Raw genomic sequence first — 18,634 nt, 5'->3', positions numbered from 1 at the left:
CTTCAAATCTGCACCTCTGTCTGCACTGGCAACTATCATTGTAATGCTGCTGTAAGGACACTGTTTAGGGACACACAGCCAGCTCCTGGAAGGATTAGGCTGCATCTCTGGTCAGCTCAGTTTGAGCCTAGTTAGATGCTCATAGCATCCCTGACCTGCATTACCTTGCTGTTTTAGACTTTATCCTCAGCGAGAGATACCAGGCTCACAGTCCTGATGTATTGCTGTGCCATTTTATGCTGATAGCCAGGAAGCTTGTCATAGTTGTCAGCAGTCATCAGCCAAGTGAAGGGAGGTAGCCTTCAGTCAGGTTGTTCTAACACAGTAGTGAAAGGATATGCAGGGTTAGTTGGTGCTGGGTATTGAGGTGGGTGAGAGCGAGTGAGGGAAAATATTACAGGCAATAGTGAGACTGATTCCAACAGGAGCTCCACATCCTAGAGTGGGGCCACAAATTGCCTGCCACATCCTGGGCAAATATTGGGTACTGTGCAGAGCAGCATTGAACTGATAGGCCTTGTCTGAGTGCACTTTTAAAGATGAGAAATGCCAATCAATGCAGGGGTATCCTAGTGTGGTGAATTGTTCTGGGAATGGTCTGTAGTATGATGTGCCTACAATTGGACAGGAGAAAAACATAGTGGAGGGTAGGTAGTTAATGTGCTGAATTTGGTAAAGTTTGATGAGAAACACACTAGACCTTGCAGGAAAGTGCTCTCCAAATGCTCAACACAATTGGCAATCAACAGAAAAAATTTTAAGATTCAGCCCAGCATGACCTGAGATTTCTTTCTGATCTGTAAATACTTGTATGAATTGCAGTTATACGTTTTCATGTTGTTCTGGACGAATGACTGCAAACATTACTTACAGAGGCATAGATCCTTTAGTATATTTGGAGCCCAGGCATGAGGCAGCTTATAAATACTGACTACAGGAACAAAAGCAAAATACTGCAGAGGTTGGAATTCTGAAATAAAAGCAGAAATACTCAACTAGTTTGGCAGCATCTGTGTGGAGAGTGACAGTGTTATTGCTTTAAGCCAACAACCTTTTGTTAGAGCTGGCATTAGGAGTTCTGTACTTTAGATTAGATTCCCTACTGTGTGGAAACAGGCCCTTCAGCCCAACAAGTCCACACTGACCCTCCAAAGAGTAACCCACCCAGACCCATTTACCCCTGACTACGGCACCTAACACTATGGGAAAATTAGCATGGCCAATTCACCTAACCTGCACATCTTTTGGATTGTGGGAGGAAACCCACGCAGACACGGGGAGAATGTGCAAACTCCACACAGTCGAGGCTGGAATTGAACCCAGGTCTCAGGTGCTGTGAGGCAGCAGGGCTAACCACTGAGCCACCGTGCCGCCTTGTATTGCTCATCATTGGCAGCTCCTCAAAAGAACAGGCTTAGCATTAGGGCACAATTCACAACGGGTGAAGACCTAAAGACATCCTGTGGATAGTTAATCTCAGTGAATGTCTCATTTCACAATGACTCCATTGTGCCAGCAAAGCAGTCTCCACTGCACCGCATTGTTTACTCAACAGCATTCCCGAATGTGGCCCTCACACCTATCTCTGCCTCCCCATACCTCCAACTATGATAACCTGATACTGGATAGTCAGTGTTCCACATTCACTGACATTCTCCCTTCTCTCTTTAAGGAGAAGATGGTGGGACAAGAATGTCTGAAACTTCTCAACCCAATAGACTCTTCAACATCATGTCTCAGCAAGAATCTGGAGCATCAAAAATCATTTATAACATTAAGAATAATGACCTTTCCTATTGTATGCCACTTCCCAACTTCCAGAACACATTAATTCTGTAATATGGCAAAATGAGAAAACTCCTGATGGCGTGACTGCAGAGCTATTGCATTACACCTGACACCCCCACCCCTCACTTCCCTCTCAAAGTTTTTCTCCCCTCCCCACCCTAGGTTCCTGCTTTCAGAAACCCACAAGCTGCTGGATACCCAGCCACAGCAGTCCCATGTCAGGGCAAAAGCACAAAAGTTCAGCACTGATTAAGTGGGCCTTTCATGTGACTGGATATTTGCAGCCACTAGCTCAACACTGAGGTTTCTTTTTCCTTAGAGTTTGGCATTATAATGGAAGGACCAGGAAGGACCATATTGAATAGGCAAGTGCTCTGCAGGGAGCTCATTGATAGAGCACCATACAAAGGTGCACTGACCGGGCTTCAATTCTGAGATGCTGGCAGACAGTCTCCAGTCAGATAGGGAGAAAAGGAACTTGTCTCCAAATTGGACAGCTACATGACCTGTAGCTTATCCTCTCCACAGCCTTGGCTCCTCCTGCCTGTTTTGCTGTGGTTGCTGAGACACACTGCTGTCCCATTACCTATGACAGTCATTTCTGTAGATAGGGTACTGACTGTGCTACCATCTCTGTGATGTTGAGGCCATACTCTCTGGCAAATCACCAGAACAAAAATGTTCTACTGTAATTTCAGACAATTTCCAACAGAAAAAGATGGCAAATATTTAACCTGCTTGCAACTGGGTGCCTGGCCTGTTAAAGGATGCTACTATAGGGCCCATTTTGCAATATTCTATTTTCATGAGTGGATAATGCAGACAACACCAGGACTAGCACTAGCCAAATTCAGAATGCTTGTATGAGAGTAATCCACCCGCTTTTATGATGTGGGATAACTAGTTGGACATGCAGTTGTGAATCGTCTTACGCCTGATCACATAAATGGGCAATGGCACATTTCAATGCTGGAAAAGCCAGGTTAGCGAGCATAAACCACTGGAAGTGGTGTTCCAAGTTTGAATTCTGCACCTAAAATATCTGGCAGTCTGCCATTTGCCAGAAAACAAAGCATTGATTACCCAAAAGTAAATATAACAAAATATATTCACTTATTAGCAGAAACAGATAAAACAGTTTTAAATGTGTGCATACAGAAGTAATAGTAAACTACAAGCTCATTGGCAGAGCCCATTGTGGGTTCTGCTGGTGGTGGTTCCTGCAAAGCATCATCATCCTTGTTGGTCATGGTATGCTGCTTCTTTCCATTTGCATCCATGGTGCAACATCCAGCTTATTAGATACAGTATTGTATTTGCACACACATCTTGTCAGTCAACCCTGTCAAGTTCAGGAAGTCATGGGGCAGCACCTCGCTCTGCTTGATACATGTGTTTGCCAACTACTTGTGCAATGCCAGCAGAGATTCAGTTGGCTGTCTAATTAATGGAGTCACTGAGCAACCCCTCCCTAACCCAGCAATGCTCTGATCAAACCCAAGTAAGACCCTTTAAATGCACCTGTCTTCTTCAGGGGTTCCCACAGCTGGGGAGATGGGAGTATATCTGTTTTCTTGGCAACACTGTATTTCAGTGAGCAGTAAATCAGCTTAGGGTGTTCCTGCTCCTGTCAGATCATTTGCCTTGGAAGACCCCTTACAAGGAGGTAAAAAAATTCCCAGAAATGAAGTTGACATTGCCTTACATCATTTCTCGATGTTTCAGTGAGACACTTCCTGCTTCTTCCTTCCACAACCTTGTAGCTATCTGCTTTCCTGGTTAGGATGGCCATGCCACAGACTGTTGTACCTTTCCCCTCATTGGGAGGCTCCTGAAATCACCAGCCCACCATTTACCCTTTTATTGTTGATGGTGTCTTTTTAAATCATGTGGTAGCCTCCTGCTTTCCCAGCTCATTCTGCACATACCATCTGTCCCTCTCCACAATTTTGGTATAATTCATTTAAATCATATGGGTCACATGGTCTTAATTAAAATCAGGACTTTCATTTCCAGTAATGAACTGCAGAGTTCTAACTTATTATTAATTGCTCTGGGAATATTAATTCTGTTTAATGCTGTTTGCTGAAATTTTTTTTGAAGATGCTAAATTCATGCATTCTTTCAACTATTCCAACTTTGAACATGTGGAAGATGCACCAATTTCATTTGGCATTTGGCATTTCAAAAATGCACCTAACAAAGTCTTGACTTAAAAAAAATGAAAATATTTTGACTGATGAGAAACCATCGATTGCTTACTTGGTGATCCCAGTTATCTACTGCATCAGATAATGTTTATTATCTAATAAGAGAACATGGAAGAGTAGATAAAAGGTTTAGAATCTCAAACCTGTGCCCAGGTTTATTATGACTGAGGACTGAAAATATGTTGCTGGAAAAGCGCAGCAGGTCAGGCAGCATCCAAGGAGCAGGAGAGTCGACGTTTCGGGCATGAGCCCTTCTTCAGGAATCATGACTCAGGAATCAGGAATTATTATGACTTAGCTCTGAATGCATGATTGTGACAACTACATTAATAATGGTGACCAGATGTAAGATTAGAATGTTTTATACAAAAGCAAGATCTAATCAATAAACTAAAGCTTAATGTTAGCAACATGCAGAAATAAAAGGAAAGGGCATAGAGTATGGCCTGGGTTAAACTTGAGGATGATGAAGTGTTAATCCATTTATAGTCTCTGTTATACAACAAGATCGAGAGTAAAGTATAACATGTGGGAGTAGCGATGGCAATAGGAAACTTGAAAGCAAGCATTTCAGAATTAGAATCCCTACAGTATGGAAGCAGGCTCTTTGGCCCAACACATCCACACTGATCCTCCAAAGAGTATCCCACCTAGACTCATTCCCTTACATTTACCCCTGACTAATGCACCTAACCTATACATCTTTGGATTGTAGGAGGAAACCACAGCACCCAAAGGAAATCCACACACACACACGGGATTCCACACAGACAGTCATCCAAGACTGGAATTGAACCTGAGTCACTGGTGCTGTGAGGCAGCAGTGCTAACCACGGTGCCACTGTGCCACCATACCACCCCATTTGAAATAAGTGCAAAGAGCTCAAGAAAGGAGAGTGACCAGAGAGAATTTAAACAACATTGGTGAAAGGCCAGTAATGTGAAAAAGATGGGCACTTATTGAATTGTTGAATTAGTACTGGTCTATAATTTAATACTCTGGGTGAAGGTTGCAGTGATCCATCAGGAGAATGGAAGATATGAATTCAGCTGTCAGAAAACCTACAAAATCCTTGAAAGTTAAGAAGATGAATGATTTGGAATACAGAAGATAAAATCATTGAAGCAAATTTATGTGCAGTTCACTCTTTAACCCAATGGGAATGTTGTGTCATTTAGTAAAAAAATTAAATAGGGTTGAATTTCTTCATTTTATTGGATTTGCGTGAATTAAAAGAGATTTTATGGATATTTTGTGGTTTTTAACTTAACTTTGCATTTATATATATATATATGAGCATTATGTTAAATTTTGTGTTGCAATGCATGTTGATAAAATTATGAATATTTAGAAAACTGCAAAGGATATTAAAAGGTTTAACCCATAACGTTAACTAACCATCAAAATGAGACCTTTCCTAAATAAATTAAATCATTTCTCCAAGTTAGGGTTGTGGAAGACTTCAGAAAGCTGTAATTACACTTTGATTAATAACCTTAATGTATCATTCACTAAGTTTTTAATGTTTTGTTAAATTAACAACTTTGTTTAAATGTGGGTTGATATATTTAGGCATCTCTTTTACAATTTTCCAACTGTATTTTTCAGCTAAGGCTAAATCTGAAATTGCATCGCAATTTGTAGCTTACCCGTATTCTGAATACCAGAAGTAAACAATATGTTTGGAAATGAATTTTCAAACAAAGAATATTTAAAAAAATATTGTATTTAATTTCTATATAAATAGCACATAGACAGCAGAGAACAAGATAAACATTGCAGCTTTATGTTCCTTAAAAGCAAGAATGATCAATAAGAGCACATATCATCAATGTCTTTATCTAACAGTTTACAATAGATTACTGTTTTGAATATAGGAACACTTGTCACTTTCTGTCCTGAAATATTATATTGGAATATTTAATTAGAAATAATCACATGCATTTTCAAGCATGCAAAATGTATTTATTTGAAAAGGTTGGTAATAGCTGTTTATACATTTCGTTTAAGATAGTTATGTGGCTTTAGATAATCTGGTCAGGCAAGCAACAATAGCAGGACAAAAACAGCTACTAGCCAATTAAACAAACAGTAATTGACAAATGTCAATACTTCTCATCTAAATTCATATCAAGTGAACAGACCAGAAGTGTCACTACATTTGAAATATATTGTTTATTATGTCTTCCTACTATCATCAAGGAACAAATCATCGCCGAATACAATTCTATTTGTTTTCTTTAAATTAGCAATGCTAGGTTTGCTAACTCCAACCGGACATTGCTGATGATTTAATTGTCTATAAAAGGTATCCAGAACAATGTGGAGTTGCGCTGCTCCACATTCCTTCTACAAAGGTGATCCGTAAGTGAATATCCTGCTTTAGCTAGCTTGCGAATTAAAAAGGATGACTTTACAAAACAGTTTTGAATGGTTAACAGCAAAAGTTAAAGCAAATACTCAAAAGTTTTGAACAAGCTTTAATGCCAGTCAAAGGTCTGTTTGACCATGCTGAAAAATCGTTCATTGTGTTCTCTGAAGTAAGTGTGTAGCTCCTTCAGTACAGTACTATTCACAACTGGATGAGGACGGCCCTTAGATTCATGTAAACATCTTTCTTTGCCATCACTTCGAAGACAATAGAAACCCTTGGTTTGATTGAAGTAGAAATTTGAGGTCATTATCCTAGCAGGAATGTTAAGAAAAGTTTCCACTTTCTGCAATTCTTCCAGAGGGTTTCTGATAAGAGTACCACCATCAACTATATGTATTTGGTTCAGTGGAAAGTATCTTAGCCAGTTACTCATATGAATGTCATACAGGCTTCTCTGAATGGCTTTGTACTTAGTATTTAATACTCCATTTTTGATGACCATTTCTTCAATAGGTTGGACAGGTTTGTGGTTTTCCAGTCGATTGTAGTATACCTGGGTGTAGTCTGATATCACTCTCTCCGTAGGGTCTCTCAGAATTAACAGTAACTTGGTAGAACTGTTCATATCATGGATCCTTTCTGGAGCCTTTATAGAAGTGAAATAGCCTGGAGTTTTCTCAATAGTGGTCTGGTGTGGATAAGAGAAGGGCATCAGCTTCCTATACCATTCTAAGCCTTTAACGTAATTCTCATCCCAGTCAAAGAAGTGGACTTCAGTGGCAGCGACCACAATATCAGGGTGAATGTCCAACATCTCCAACAGAGCCCTTGTCCCTCCCTTTCGCACACCAATAATGATGCTCTGTGGAATCATTTGGCTGGTAATGGAAGACTGTGACTGTGGTGAGTTATGTTCTGTTTCATTGCTTTCTGATCCACTGCGGTATCTCAATGACTGAAGCAGTGTTCCTTCGCTCTGCTGAGAACTGCTTGAATGCACCCTATCTGTTTGGGCTACCAAAAGGAGAGCCCCCACCAGTAAGCAGGCCATGTGTAGAAAATGTGCTTTGTTAGCAGTAGGGTCAGGAGTGCAGTGATATCACTTAAATGCCAGTCAACACTTTCAGATGAAATGATGGAAGCAGCAACACAAGATGAAGTGCAATTTGGAAAGTTGCCTTGATCTGCATCTGCCAAGGAAAAAAAAATCAACACGATGAGAGACATTGAAACAAAATGTAAAACACTGTAAAGACAAAATGATTTTCTTCTGAATCTTATAACTTGCCATTACTAATACATCATTTTGAGCATTGCATATTGGATATTTTGCATATTTTAACTGTAGTTAACGTTGAAATAGTCCAGAGGTGTTTAATTTTACAAACATATGAACAACGAATAAGGGTAGGCCACTCAACACTTCAAGTTTGCTTCAACATTCAATAAGATCATGGCTCATCTGATTTTAACCTCAACTCTGGATTCCTGCATGTCCCAATAGTCAATATCATCTTGATAATCAAAAATCTATTTACCTCTGCCTTAAAAAGTACTTCAAGATTTTGTCTACACTACAGCTGGCTTTATCATTGGAAAATGCAGCAAGTCGAGCATAAGAGTTGCAGGGTATTCCAATGGAAGTGGACACCCTCGCCAGTCTGACTGAGCTTGTGGATCACCACTGGTGTGAAGGCAATTGCATAGCCACACTCAGGACATATTCTGAACAGAGGAACTCTAGGTCAGTCCACAGCTAAATGCCAAAACAAAACCAAGCCTTGGTCAAGCAGTTATAATTTTCTTCAGGATCCGAGCTAGCAAGTTATTGTAGTTGCTGTTGCTATGCCAACTCAAGACAGTAAAGGAGTCCTGCTAGACTTAAATGGAGTAAGATAGCTCATAGGTCAGTATCCTGGAGACTGCACACCCTGGAACACCTACCTGCAACTAATTTGGAACTGTTGAGTTTTTGAGCAATATCTAAATCAGAACCAATCAAAATAAACATCTAGTTAGACGGTTTATGTGGAGGACGAGACCAACGTGGCTGTTTCAGTGATTGCAGAACCAGTCTTTAACAAAATCCACTCTGGACTCCAACCCTTAAGTTTGTGCAAGACTGTGGCCAGGCTGAGAATGCATACCAGGGAACCTTTACAGATTAAGGGTACAGTTTCAGTTCCACTCTCTTATGAGAAGTTGCTGGTTCAGTTACCATTGAGTTTAGTAAAAGATTCGGGTCCAAGGCTAATGGAGTGAAATTGGTCGAGAGAAATTCACATAGATTGGCTCAACATTTTTTTGATTAGAAAATAGCTACCTGAGTGAAGTCCTAATTAAAAACCCTGATTTCTTTTAGGAAGGAGAAATTGAGGACTGCAGATGCTGGAGATCAGAGTCAGAAAGTTGCCAGTGGAAAAGCACAGCAGGTCAGGCAGCATCATAGGAGTAGGAGAGTAAATGTCACTTATGCCCAAAGCATCAACTCTCCTGCTCCTCGGATACAGCCTGACCTGCTGTATCCACAATTCTGCAAGGCCTACCCACTGCCATTTGCCTTATGGGCAAATGTAGGTGCAGAAATCAGAGACTGGAAAACAAAGGAAGCATCAACCCAGTCCAGTTTGCAGAATGGGCAGCACCAGTCATACTGAAGCCTAACGGGTTGGTTTGCCTTTGTGAAGATTTTAAACAAACAACTAAAGCACTTTTCGCAGCTGGATAAACAACCTAGCCTTCACTTAGAGGATTTATACACACTCTTGTCGGTGGGGGGGGGGCCTTGGGCAGAGCTGGACATGAGCCATGCATACCTGCAATTATGGCTAGATGAGGATTCACAGAAGTATGCCACAATTAATACCCATAAGGATTAGTACCAATATATAAGACTGCCATTTGTGATATCGCCAGCCTATGCAAATATTCAGCAGATGATGGAGAACATTTTACAAGGTCTACCCCAGGTCATCATTGATCCAGATGATGTGCTAATGACAGGGAAGACCAATAAGGAGCACTTAGAGTACTTGGACATAGTCCTTTGACGTTTTTTCCCAGGCAGGCATACACCTAAGAAGGGAAAATGTGTGTTCCAGGAACCACAAGTGACCTACTTGGGCTACTCAGAGAACATGACTGGGTTACACCTATTGGAAGGCAGAAGTGGATACTGCAGATGCTGGAGAATACAGTCAAGATTAGAGTGGTACTGGAAAAGCACAGCAGTTCAGGCAGCATCCAAGGAGCAGGAAAATCAACATTTCGGGCAAAAGCACTTCATCAGAAAAGCATTCCCCATGAATTCTTGGATGCTGCCTGACCTGCTGTGCTTTTCCATCACCACTTTAATCTCTACACCTGTTGGAAGATAGGGTGAGGGCGATGAAAGGTGCCCTGTCTCCCACGTTTACACCAGGGCTTAGGTCTTTCCTTGGGCTGGTAAATTATTACAGAAAATTCATAACTAACTTGGTCTCCATCCTGGCACATTTATATCAACTCTTAAAAAAGGGTCAGCCTTGGAAATGGTTGCATAGCCAAGGCATAGCTTTCAGGGAAGTGAAGAAACAGCTACCATCCTATAAGGTCCTGGCACACTATGATACCAAGTGAGATTTGGGATTGACATATGATGCTTCCCTGTATGGCATTGGGTTGGTGTTACCTCAAAGGTGGCCCAATGGAGAGGAATACCCAATAGCATATGATTCCAGGACTTTGTTTAATGCAGACCGTAAATATGTCCAGATAAAGAAAGAAGGTTTGGCATTTATACTTGGAGCCAGGAAGTTCCACCAATACCTTTATGGTTGTTTATTTGTACTAATAATGGACCACAAATCCTATTAGGTCTACTTAAGGAGGAGAAGGCAGTGCTGCCTATAGTTTCAGGCCGAATTCAGTGGTGGGTTCTAATACCAACTTCATATAATGAACACTCTCCAAGTAACAAATGTGGATGCATTGAGCTGTCTCCTACTGGCAGATGCACTACCACTGGAAGAGTCCGTAATGGTTTCTACTCTGGACACATTTCCAGTTACAGCCCACAATGTCAGACTTTGGATGGGAAAGGATCTGGTCCTGGCAAAACTGAAACAGCTGGCGGGGATGTGAGAAACCAAAGGGCCATCACAACTAGAATTGAAACCCTTTTGGAGCAGAGACACCACGTCACCACAGAGGCTGGCTTTTTATTGTGAGGAGCAAGAGTGATTGTTCTGAACAAAGGTCGCTGACAGATACTGGCTGAACTCCATCAGGGTCATCCAGGGGCTTCCAAAATTAAGATATTGATGAGACGTTATGTCTGGTGGCCAGGACTGGATGCAGGTATAGCTGCATTGGTGGGGCATTGCCCCAAATGCCAACAAGGATAAAAATGACTGCCAGCAGCTCTCCCAGGTAAAACTCTGGACTTGGTTACACATTGACTATGCAGGTCCTTTCACAGGTTCAATGTTCTTGTCAATGTAGATGCCCACACAAAGTGTTTGTAGTGTATAGATTTAATTCATCAAACACAGGAACAACAATAGACAAACTGCACGTATCTTTTGCAATACACAGACTTCCGGAAATGTTGGGCACAGATAACGGGCCATCGTTTAACAGCAGGGAAGTTGAGTAGATTAGATTACCTACAGTGTGGAAACACGCCCTTCAGCACAACCAGTCCACACCGACCCTCCGAAGAGCATCCACCCAGACCCATTTCACTCTAACCAATGCACCTAACACTACGGGCAATTTAGCATGGCCAATTCACCTGACCTGCACATCTTTGGACTGTAGGAGGAAACCGGAGCATCCGGAGGAAACCCACGCAGACACAAGGAGAATATGAAAACTCCATACAGACAATCACCCGAGGCCGGCATTGAACATGGGACCCTGCTGCTGTGAGGCTGCAGTGCTAGCCACTGAGCCACCATGCTGCCCCAAATTTCTGAGATGGAATGGGTTTTGACATATATGGACAGCTCCCTACCATCCATCGTCCAATGGCCTCATAAAACTACAGGGATAGCTCCAGCAGAGTTGCTAATGGGGAGAAGACTCTGCACCAGGTTAAATTTGATCTTCCCATAACCGGAGGCGGGAGGGTGAAATGCATCAGGAACGCCAATGCTGGATGTCAGACTCTGCCAAGTGAGAGAGACAGTTCACTGCAGGGGACAAAGAGTGATTTAGGAACCAAGGAAATGGCCCCACACCGTGTATTCAAAAAGAATGGGAACCCAATGAACACAGTCCACTGATTTCTCAGCAACAAATCCAAATAAGCAGACAAAACATGTCGAAAAACCCTAGCTACACTCCCCTACATTAAAGACATTTCGGAAATGACTGCTAGACTACTCAGACCCCTTGGCATCATGGTAGCCCACAAACCCACCAACACACTAAAACAGCACCTAATGAACTTGAAAGACCCTGCACAGACTAATGTCATTTACAAAATACCATGCAAGAACTGTAACAAACACTACATTGGACAGGCAGGCAGAAAACTAGCCACCAGGATACATGAACCAGCCACAAAACGACATGACCCTCTCTCACCATTATGCTTACACACAGATAAGGAAGGACACCACTTCAACTGGGACAACACATCCATCTTAGGACAAGCCAAACCGAGACATGTATGAGAATTCCTAGAGGCATGGCATTCCAACTGAAACTCTATCAACAAACACATCGCGTTAGACCTCATCTACCACCCTCTGAGAAAAAGAACAGGAAATGACATCACCACCAGAAATGACATCGCCACAGGAAATGACATCACCACAGGAAATGACATCACCAACCCAAAGAACCCCAAAAATATAAATAGAAAGCAGGAATCATCAGCAGAGCTTTGCCCGGAGGCCCACTGAAGATGTTACCTTGTGGGGTGACAAAACATCTGGAAATGAGCGTTCTAGCTCAATGAGCAAAACTACATCCGGAAATGGCCCTGTGTGGGGAAGAGGCTTCATCAATGCACGGTCAGGACCAGTGATGTTTAAAGTTCGGGTACGAGCAACGGTCCTGAACAAGCACATGGACCATCTGAATGCTGGAAACTCATAAACATGTGGGAGCAAAATATGCCCCACTCCTCAGAACAATTCAAAAAGCTCTCTAAACCTTTGTGTTCACCCTCTCCATCAAGCATTGACAAGACCTCTGAATTTGAGATAAACTCAGCAGATGTTACTGCATTGATACCTTTGCCACCGAAAGAAGAGAGTGAATTTTTCCCGAGACAGTGCTACACACTGCTCGCATCCAACACAGAGTCAGTGTCAACTGACCCATGACAAAAACTCTCTAGGAGATGCTTCAAGAAAAACGACTGGCCTTTGTCCTCAGACTCCAAGGGGGAAGGATGTAATGATAGTACTGAGGTGAGCCAGGTGGATCTCATAGAATATGAGTTCCCTGATTGGGGCTGTTAATCTGGTCCAATCAGGGAGCCCTGGCTGACAAATAAAAAAGGGGCTGTCAGATACTCTGACACTCTGAGAGCTGGCTCTGAGGGAACTGCATCAGTGTCAAGAACTTTCCAGATGTAAATAAATAGCCTTTCTGGAATTATTTCACTTCCAAAGCATTAACATATTTCTGTACATATAGTGTTCAGCACTGTACATAATACTCTAAATGCAGAGTAATCATTGCCCTGTATAACTGGAGCATAACCTCTCTACCCTTGCATTCAACTCCCCCCACAATAAACCATAATATTCTATTCACTTTCCCAATTACTTGCTGTACCTGCATACTAACCTTCTGTGGCTTATGCACTCGAAAACCCAGAATTATCTGCATCTCAGAGCAGTGCAACCTCTCACCATTTAGATAACATATTTTCTTAGATACACCAGACTACTATTAAAAAATCAGTTCACATCATCTGTTAAATTTGGCTTCTGATTTTAATACAACCCTCTCAAATGAAATTGTGATTCTTTGAGATTTAAAACCTTTTCTACTACAAATTCATTTTGATGGTTAATTAAGGGATCATTCAGAAACCGCCAACTTTGCAATCAGAATGATGCTGTAGATTATTCTTAGCCGAAAGAGGGACTTACATACAAATTCAAATACTAATTACCCTAAATATTCAAATACTATTGGCTATCAGACATTTATAGTGCATGCATGTACTCAATGAATAGGATATAACGGAGAACTGTTGAACACTTCAAGATACGTAAATTTTATATTGATTCAGAGTTTCTGAAATCAGTCATTGAATGATGTATGTTGCATGAGAAGATAGCATTTTATTAACGTCTGGATGAAGACTGTTAAGAGAACAAAAGGGTTTAATAAAACTTTAGTCCCTGAGAAAAACACAGGTCAATTTGTAAGGATGCAAACTGATGTCTTTCATTAATTCTGAAATCCAAATGAATTTGAGCAAGATTCTTCTCTTTGCATAGTCTCAGCTTAATGTCGAGAATTCACTCAACATTTCCTTCCTTAAATTTCTCTTTCGTTATGAAAGCCTTCACATTTTGAAAACAGAGACAGACTAGATTGAATCTATTTTTCATTTAAGTGTCAATTGTGTACAGTTTTTGGGAAGATTTTCTGCTGTGAAATTTAACAATTTTTCTTGTCATATCTTACCAAACTCACCTCATTAACTACTCACCTCTCACTATGGGCCTCCTCTCATCTGATTGCAGCCCCATCTTACCATGCACTGTTACAGGAACTATGTGCTACTCAGTGGGTATCTGCTGAAAGACCAGTTTTACCAGCACCAATGCCTTCTTTAAAAGTCTATGGTGCTCTCAGATGAGCATTGACATTCTGTGGTTGGTCTATTTCATGATAGGCATTCGGGCAGACGTTGGAGGAAGTGAAGATGGCATCTGAAATTCCAGGTGGAAGGGGTGGTACAGAAGAAGTTGAATTCCACTTCCTAGCAGATCAGTGGAGGAATCATGAACCAAACCCTGACAGCCTTGTACAAGGTCACCAGCTAGGCAGTGCAATCTCCATGATGCGAAGGAATGGCATGCAGCACCACAAGGTCAATGACTACGCTAGGCTCCCATTAAGATTCATGCTTAGGGCAGGTGGGCATCAGGCACCTCACCACCTATACGTCAAGAATCTTATGCCTCCCGGGAGACTTGGATAGCATCGAGAGATCCACGTCCCTCCAAATAACTAAGTCCCATTCTTCATTCTACTGTAACTGTCACAGTGACACCACTGCCCATTCACCACCTCTTCTAACCATTGGCCAAAGTACCATCTCTCCTTGTGTCTTGCAGGTACCAATGGGATGTCCATGGCCTCACTGGGGAAACACCACCTCCAAGGGTAAGAGTATCGAGGAATCACAGGAAGCATCAGCAAGGTTGTTTCCTGTACTTACACCATACACCTCATTGGGAATGTTTGAAAGTGTGGGAGCATAATCCAACATCTTCAGAGTCACTGGGGACACACAGACGCCTGCACTCCATCGCCAGAGCTATTGATCTCCAGGTGCCCCTTCCTTACAAAGGGAGAGGGCTAGTACAAGGATGCACTCAGTCAGAGGGGAAAGTACACAAAGCCCCCTCAGAATTCTCTCCTCAGGGCACTCCAGAGGTGGCCTCCACCTTCACCCTCCTGTACCTCTCCACAACCTTTGAAAGATCATACCAAGGAGGATGCATAGGGCCATCCTGACTGAAGCACTCTTGTGGTCACCAAGCCAAGCCTCCAGAGGCCCCACTGCTGAGTAAACTCTCTCCACCTAAGCTGCAGAATCAGGGTCAATGCTCAGACATAGTGAGAGGAAAAGAAAGAAACAAGTCCTCTTGAGGGCATTAATACAGCACAGTGACAGTGTAATGAATATAAAATCACACTTGCTATAAATCTGATTGGCTTTGCAGCAGATCTACCTTCAAGTCTTTGTGAACCACAGATATAAGTATGTCATTCATCACATCACCATTCCCAGCATGATGCCTAACACCATGACCCCACAGGAACCATCGTGGATCGATGTCTGTTTTGAGAGCATGTGGAAGCAAGATGAACACAGTTCATGTAAGGCAGTGGGTTCTGTGAATACTATTGCTCCTCCAGGTTAAACATCCCTATACTTCCCCTGGCATCTGTGTCGACAAGTGAATGAAATGGCCAATGATGTCTGAGGTAGGGAGGTGGATAGCACACAGGGAGTTAATGCTTTAGGATCTGCAGGGATTAGACAGCCCACAGGTCTCTGTCCTGGATGGGGCACATGTGTGTAGACGTCTTGCTTTCTAAAGGGTCTTGCAGTCCCCTCCCTCACAGTTGGAACACCTATCTCACCTATTCTGGGTGCAGTCACCGCCATTTTCTTCCCCATTGTGTATTTTCAATTCCTAGCATTTCCAGAAAGCAACAGAATGCTCTGAAACAGTGGATTGCAGTTTCAGTCTCCATGCATCAATAGGTATTAGACATCTACATTCCCTTCTTGAAAAACCTGCCTTCAAACCCACAGGTTTCACAGCAGCCCAGATCCCCACCTAACCTGTCTACATGAGCTTGTGCCTGCCCATTCTGGGCTTTGGCAAATCAGGTGATCATGCCAGTTGTGACTATACACTGTCCACTTTGAAATTAGGGTATCCTTTTCCAAGGTTGACCTCCTCTCGTTACATTACTCCATCTCCCTCTATGCTTTTCCATATTCCCACAACCCCCCTCTTTACAAATGCAGTTGCTTATCTTCACAATTATCATCTCTCCTCTGTGAGCCTATGACTCTCCAATCCCCACAAAAGGGTTCCTGCATCTCCTTCCTGTAGCAGTAGAACCCTTTTTCACACCGGCCCATTCCCAAACCCTTTTTTCCCATGAGTTTCTTTAGATGGACTCAGCCCTGGATGAGAAGTGTGCATCTTCCCAACTGTGTTAACCCTGCACCCTGGAACGGCTGCTACGGACCCATAGAACTGACCATGACCCACTCCTTGCATTGTAAAGATACAGACTCTAAGAACAAAAACTGACTGTGGCCAAACCCAGACAGGTATGAAAAGCTGCCCTTGACTTACTGCACTGGGAATGATGGATACCTTCATTGATCACATTGAGGACTACCTGCCTAGGAATTTGAGAGCTCACAACCTGTTTGCTGCACAGTGTAAGCTGTTACACATGGTTCACCTCACACTGCCGTCTAGCAACATGTACAGTTGAGGTTTGCTGACCAAAAAGACAAGCTGCCTGTTTGAGTTGGACTGCACTAATTGACAAAGCAAGGCAAGGCAAGTCAGGTATTATGGAAGAATGCAGGTAGGTGCCAAGTGAGCAGCCTGGAGATATAACCCTGTCTAATCTGTGAGCTGGGTGCCTACCCCTGTTTGTTTAAAGCAGCACTTCAATGCTGGTTGCTGGGGTACATGCAATGCAAGTCTGGGCTCCCTAAGCATCCTGAAAGCAGTTTGGAAATGTACCATGGGATAGTGAGGACAAATTTCAAATGCCAATCTCCATTGACAAGGGGTGCATGCAGCTGGTGATAACTTTAGAGGCTTTGACATGGTGATCAAGAATGGAAGCTTCTCACAGCCAGCAGCAGCTGATGGCTCCAGGGACCTGCTCTGACCTCCATGTTGAGACTTCAGTGTCTAATCTGGTTGTTTTTTTTTGATAAAATCAAAAGCTGCAAATTAATGAGGAGAGACATGAAGTTAATAAGGTGTTTCACAGGCATTAATCCTTAATTGGCAACTCACCATTACTTAGCGAGAAACTCTCTTCATCGTTGCAAAATAGATGCAGCAAGATGTTTCTGATACTGAGATAGGTGTCATTGGAATTCTCCTCCAATTCTAACATATCTCACCACATGCCATGTTGGTTGGGTCTCTACTAGATTCCTACATATTGCCAAAGTTTTCTATCTAAAACTCACCAGGGTACAGGTAGCTCATTTGGCTGGTTTACACTGTGATATGATGCCAATAGCACAGGCTCAATTCCCACCAGTTGAGGTCATTATGAAGGTCCAACCTTGAGGTGACCGTCTGGTTAAATCACCACCAGTTTTCTCTCTCTAATGAGTCAGCAACCTTCTATTGCCTCGAATGTTGCGATTTTAAATAATGCAAGTGAAATACAAAACCAAGGCAACAAGGCTAAACCTTTACTAAACATTTGTTGGGCTTTGGCTGGAGATTTGTATTTCATTCTAGGGAAACACATTAAAGCCTTGGAGAAGATGCAGAAGATACTATTCTCATGGTACCAAGTATGAGGGTATTTGATTACTGGGTTGGAGTTTTCTCCTTAGATCAGTGAGGGTCAAGAAAGGATGTGATAGAGGTGAAATCGATAGGACTAAAAAACAGAAACAGCTTCTAATGGCACTAAGTTGGAAACAGAGAACACAGATCTGTATGAATGGCAGAAGAACCAGACCCTGACACATGAAAACTTCAAAGATTTAAAAGTAACTTTCAAAAGAGAATTGATGAGGAAACATTTACAAGATGGTGGGGAGGGAAACACTTGCATAGCTCTACTAACAAACCAGTACAGAGATGATGGACTGAATGGCTTCCTTCCTATGGTCCTATAGGTCTAATTTTAAACCTGGAAGTGAATGTTTTGAGTGGGTTAACATTGGGGACAATGATTCTATTTCAAAAATCTACTTTCTACTTCAAAGGAATCAGAGCCTTATGACTGTAGTCCCCCCAACAGAATGAATGAAGCCCCCTGAGGTCCTGTGCAATTTGAAGGGAATTAAACATTTATGAGATGTTCTGTGACCCTTTTTCTCACCTATGTCTGAGAAATGGGTATTACTGGAGTTTGACCAACTGGAAAGTGCCACTGATTGATGTGCAGAGGAATCAAAAACCCCTCTTGCTGACTTGCCATTTTCTGCTACAATCAATTGGACACTTGTTTCCAAATAACCATACTATAAGTTCACTCCTAGCTAATATCAATTTTAGACGCCTCGCTGAATACAAAATGTTTCTAATATCCTGTCAAATATTCACATCACTGCTGTAGAAGCCCCTCCAGAGGGATCACTTTGCATCCTGCTTTATCAAACTAGGAGTATATTCTGTGCTGAAGTATCTTGTGTTAGTATTCAGTTGATGTTTGGTCTGAAATAGGGTCATGCATCATCTTGGAAACCCTTTAGGGTATGTGATTTGTACATGATCAGAATGTAGCTGCCAGATTCTGAAATGTGCTCTCCACCTAATTGTTTAGTAATTGAGCAGAACCACAAAT

The 18,634-nt window shown here is 42.2% G+C and overlaps 1 protein-coding gene across 1 annotated transcript; it reads right to left on the bottom strand.

Annotated features, from left to right (window-relative positions):
• Positions 1-6,479: 6,479 nt before the first annotated feature.
• Positions 6,480-7,424, bottom strand: LOC132826457 (heparan sulfate glucosamine 3-O-sulfotransferase 1-like). Its single transcript, XM_060842391.1, has one exon. It carries the CDS (start codon positions 7,422-7,424, stop codon positions 6,480-6,482), a length of 945 nt encoding a protein of 314 aa, XP_060698374.1.
• Positions 7,425-18,634: the final 11,210 nt, after the last annotated feature.

This window comes from Hemiscyllium ocellatum, chromosome 22 (genome assembly GCF_020745735.1).
Source record: "Hemiscyllium ocellatum isolate sHemOce1 chromosome 22, sHemOce1.pat.X.cur, whole genome shotgun sequence".
In the NCBI taxonomy this organism is placed as follows: Eukaryota; Metazoa; Chordata; class Chondrichthyes; order Orectolobiformes; family Hemiscylliidae; genus Hemiscyllium; species Hemiscyllium ocellatum.
This window is presented reverse-complemented; position numbering and strand designations above follow the sequence as displayed.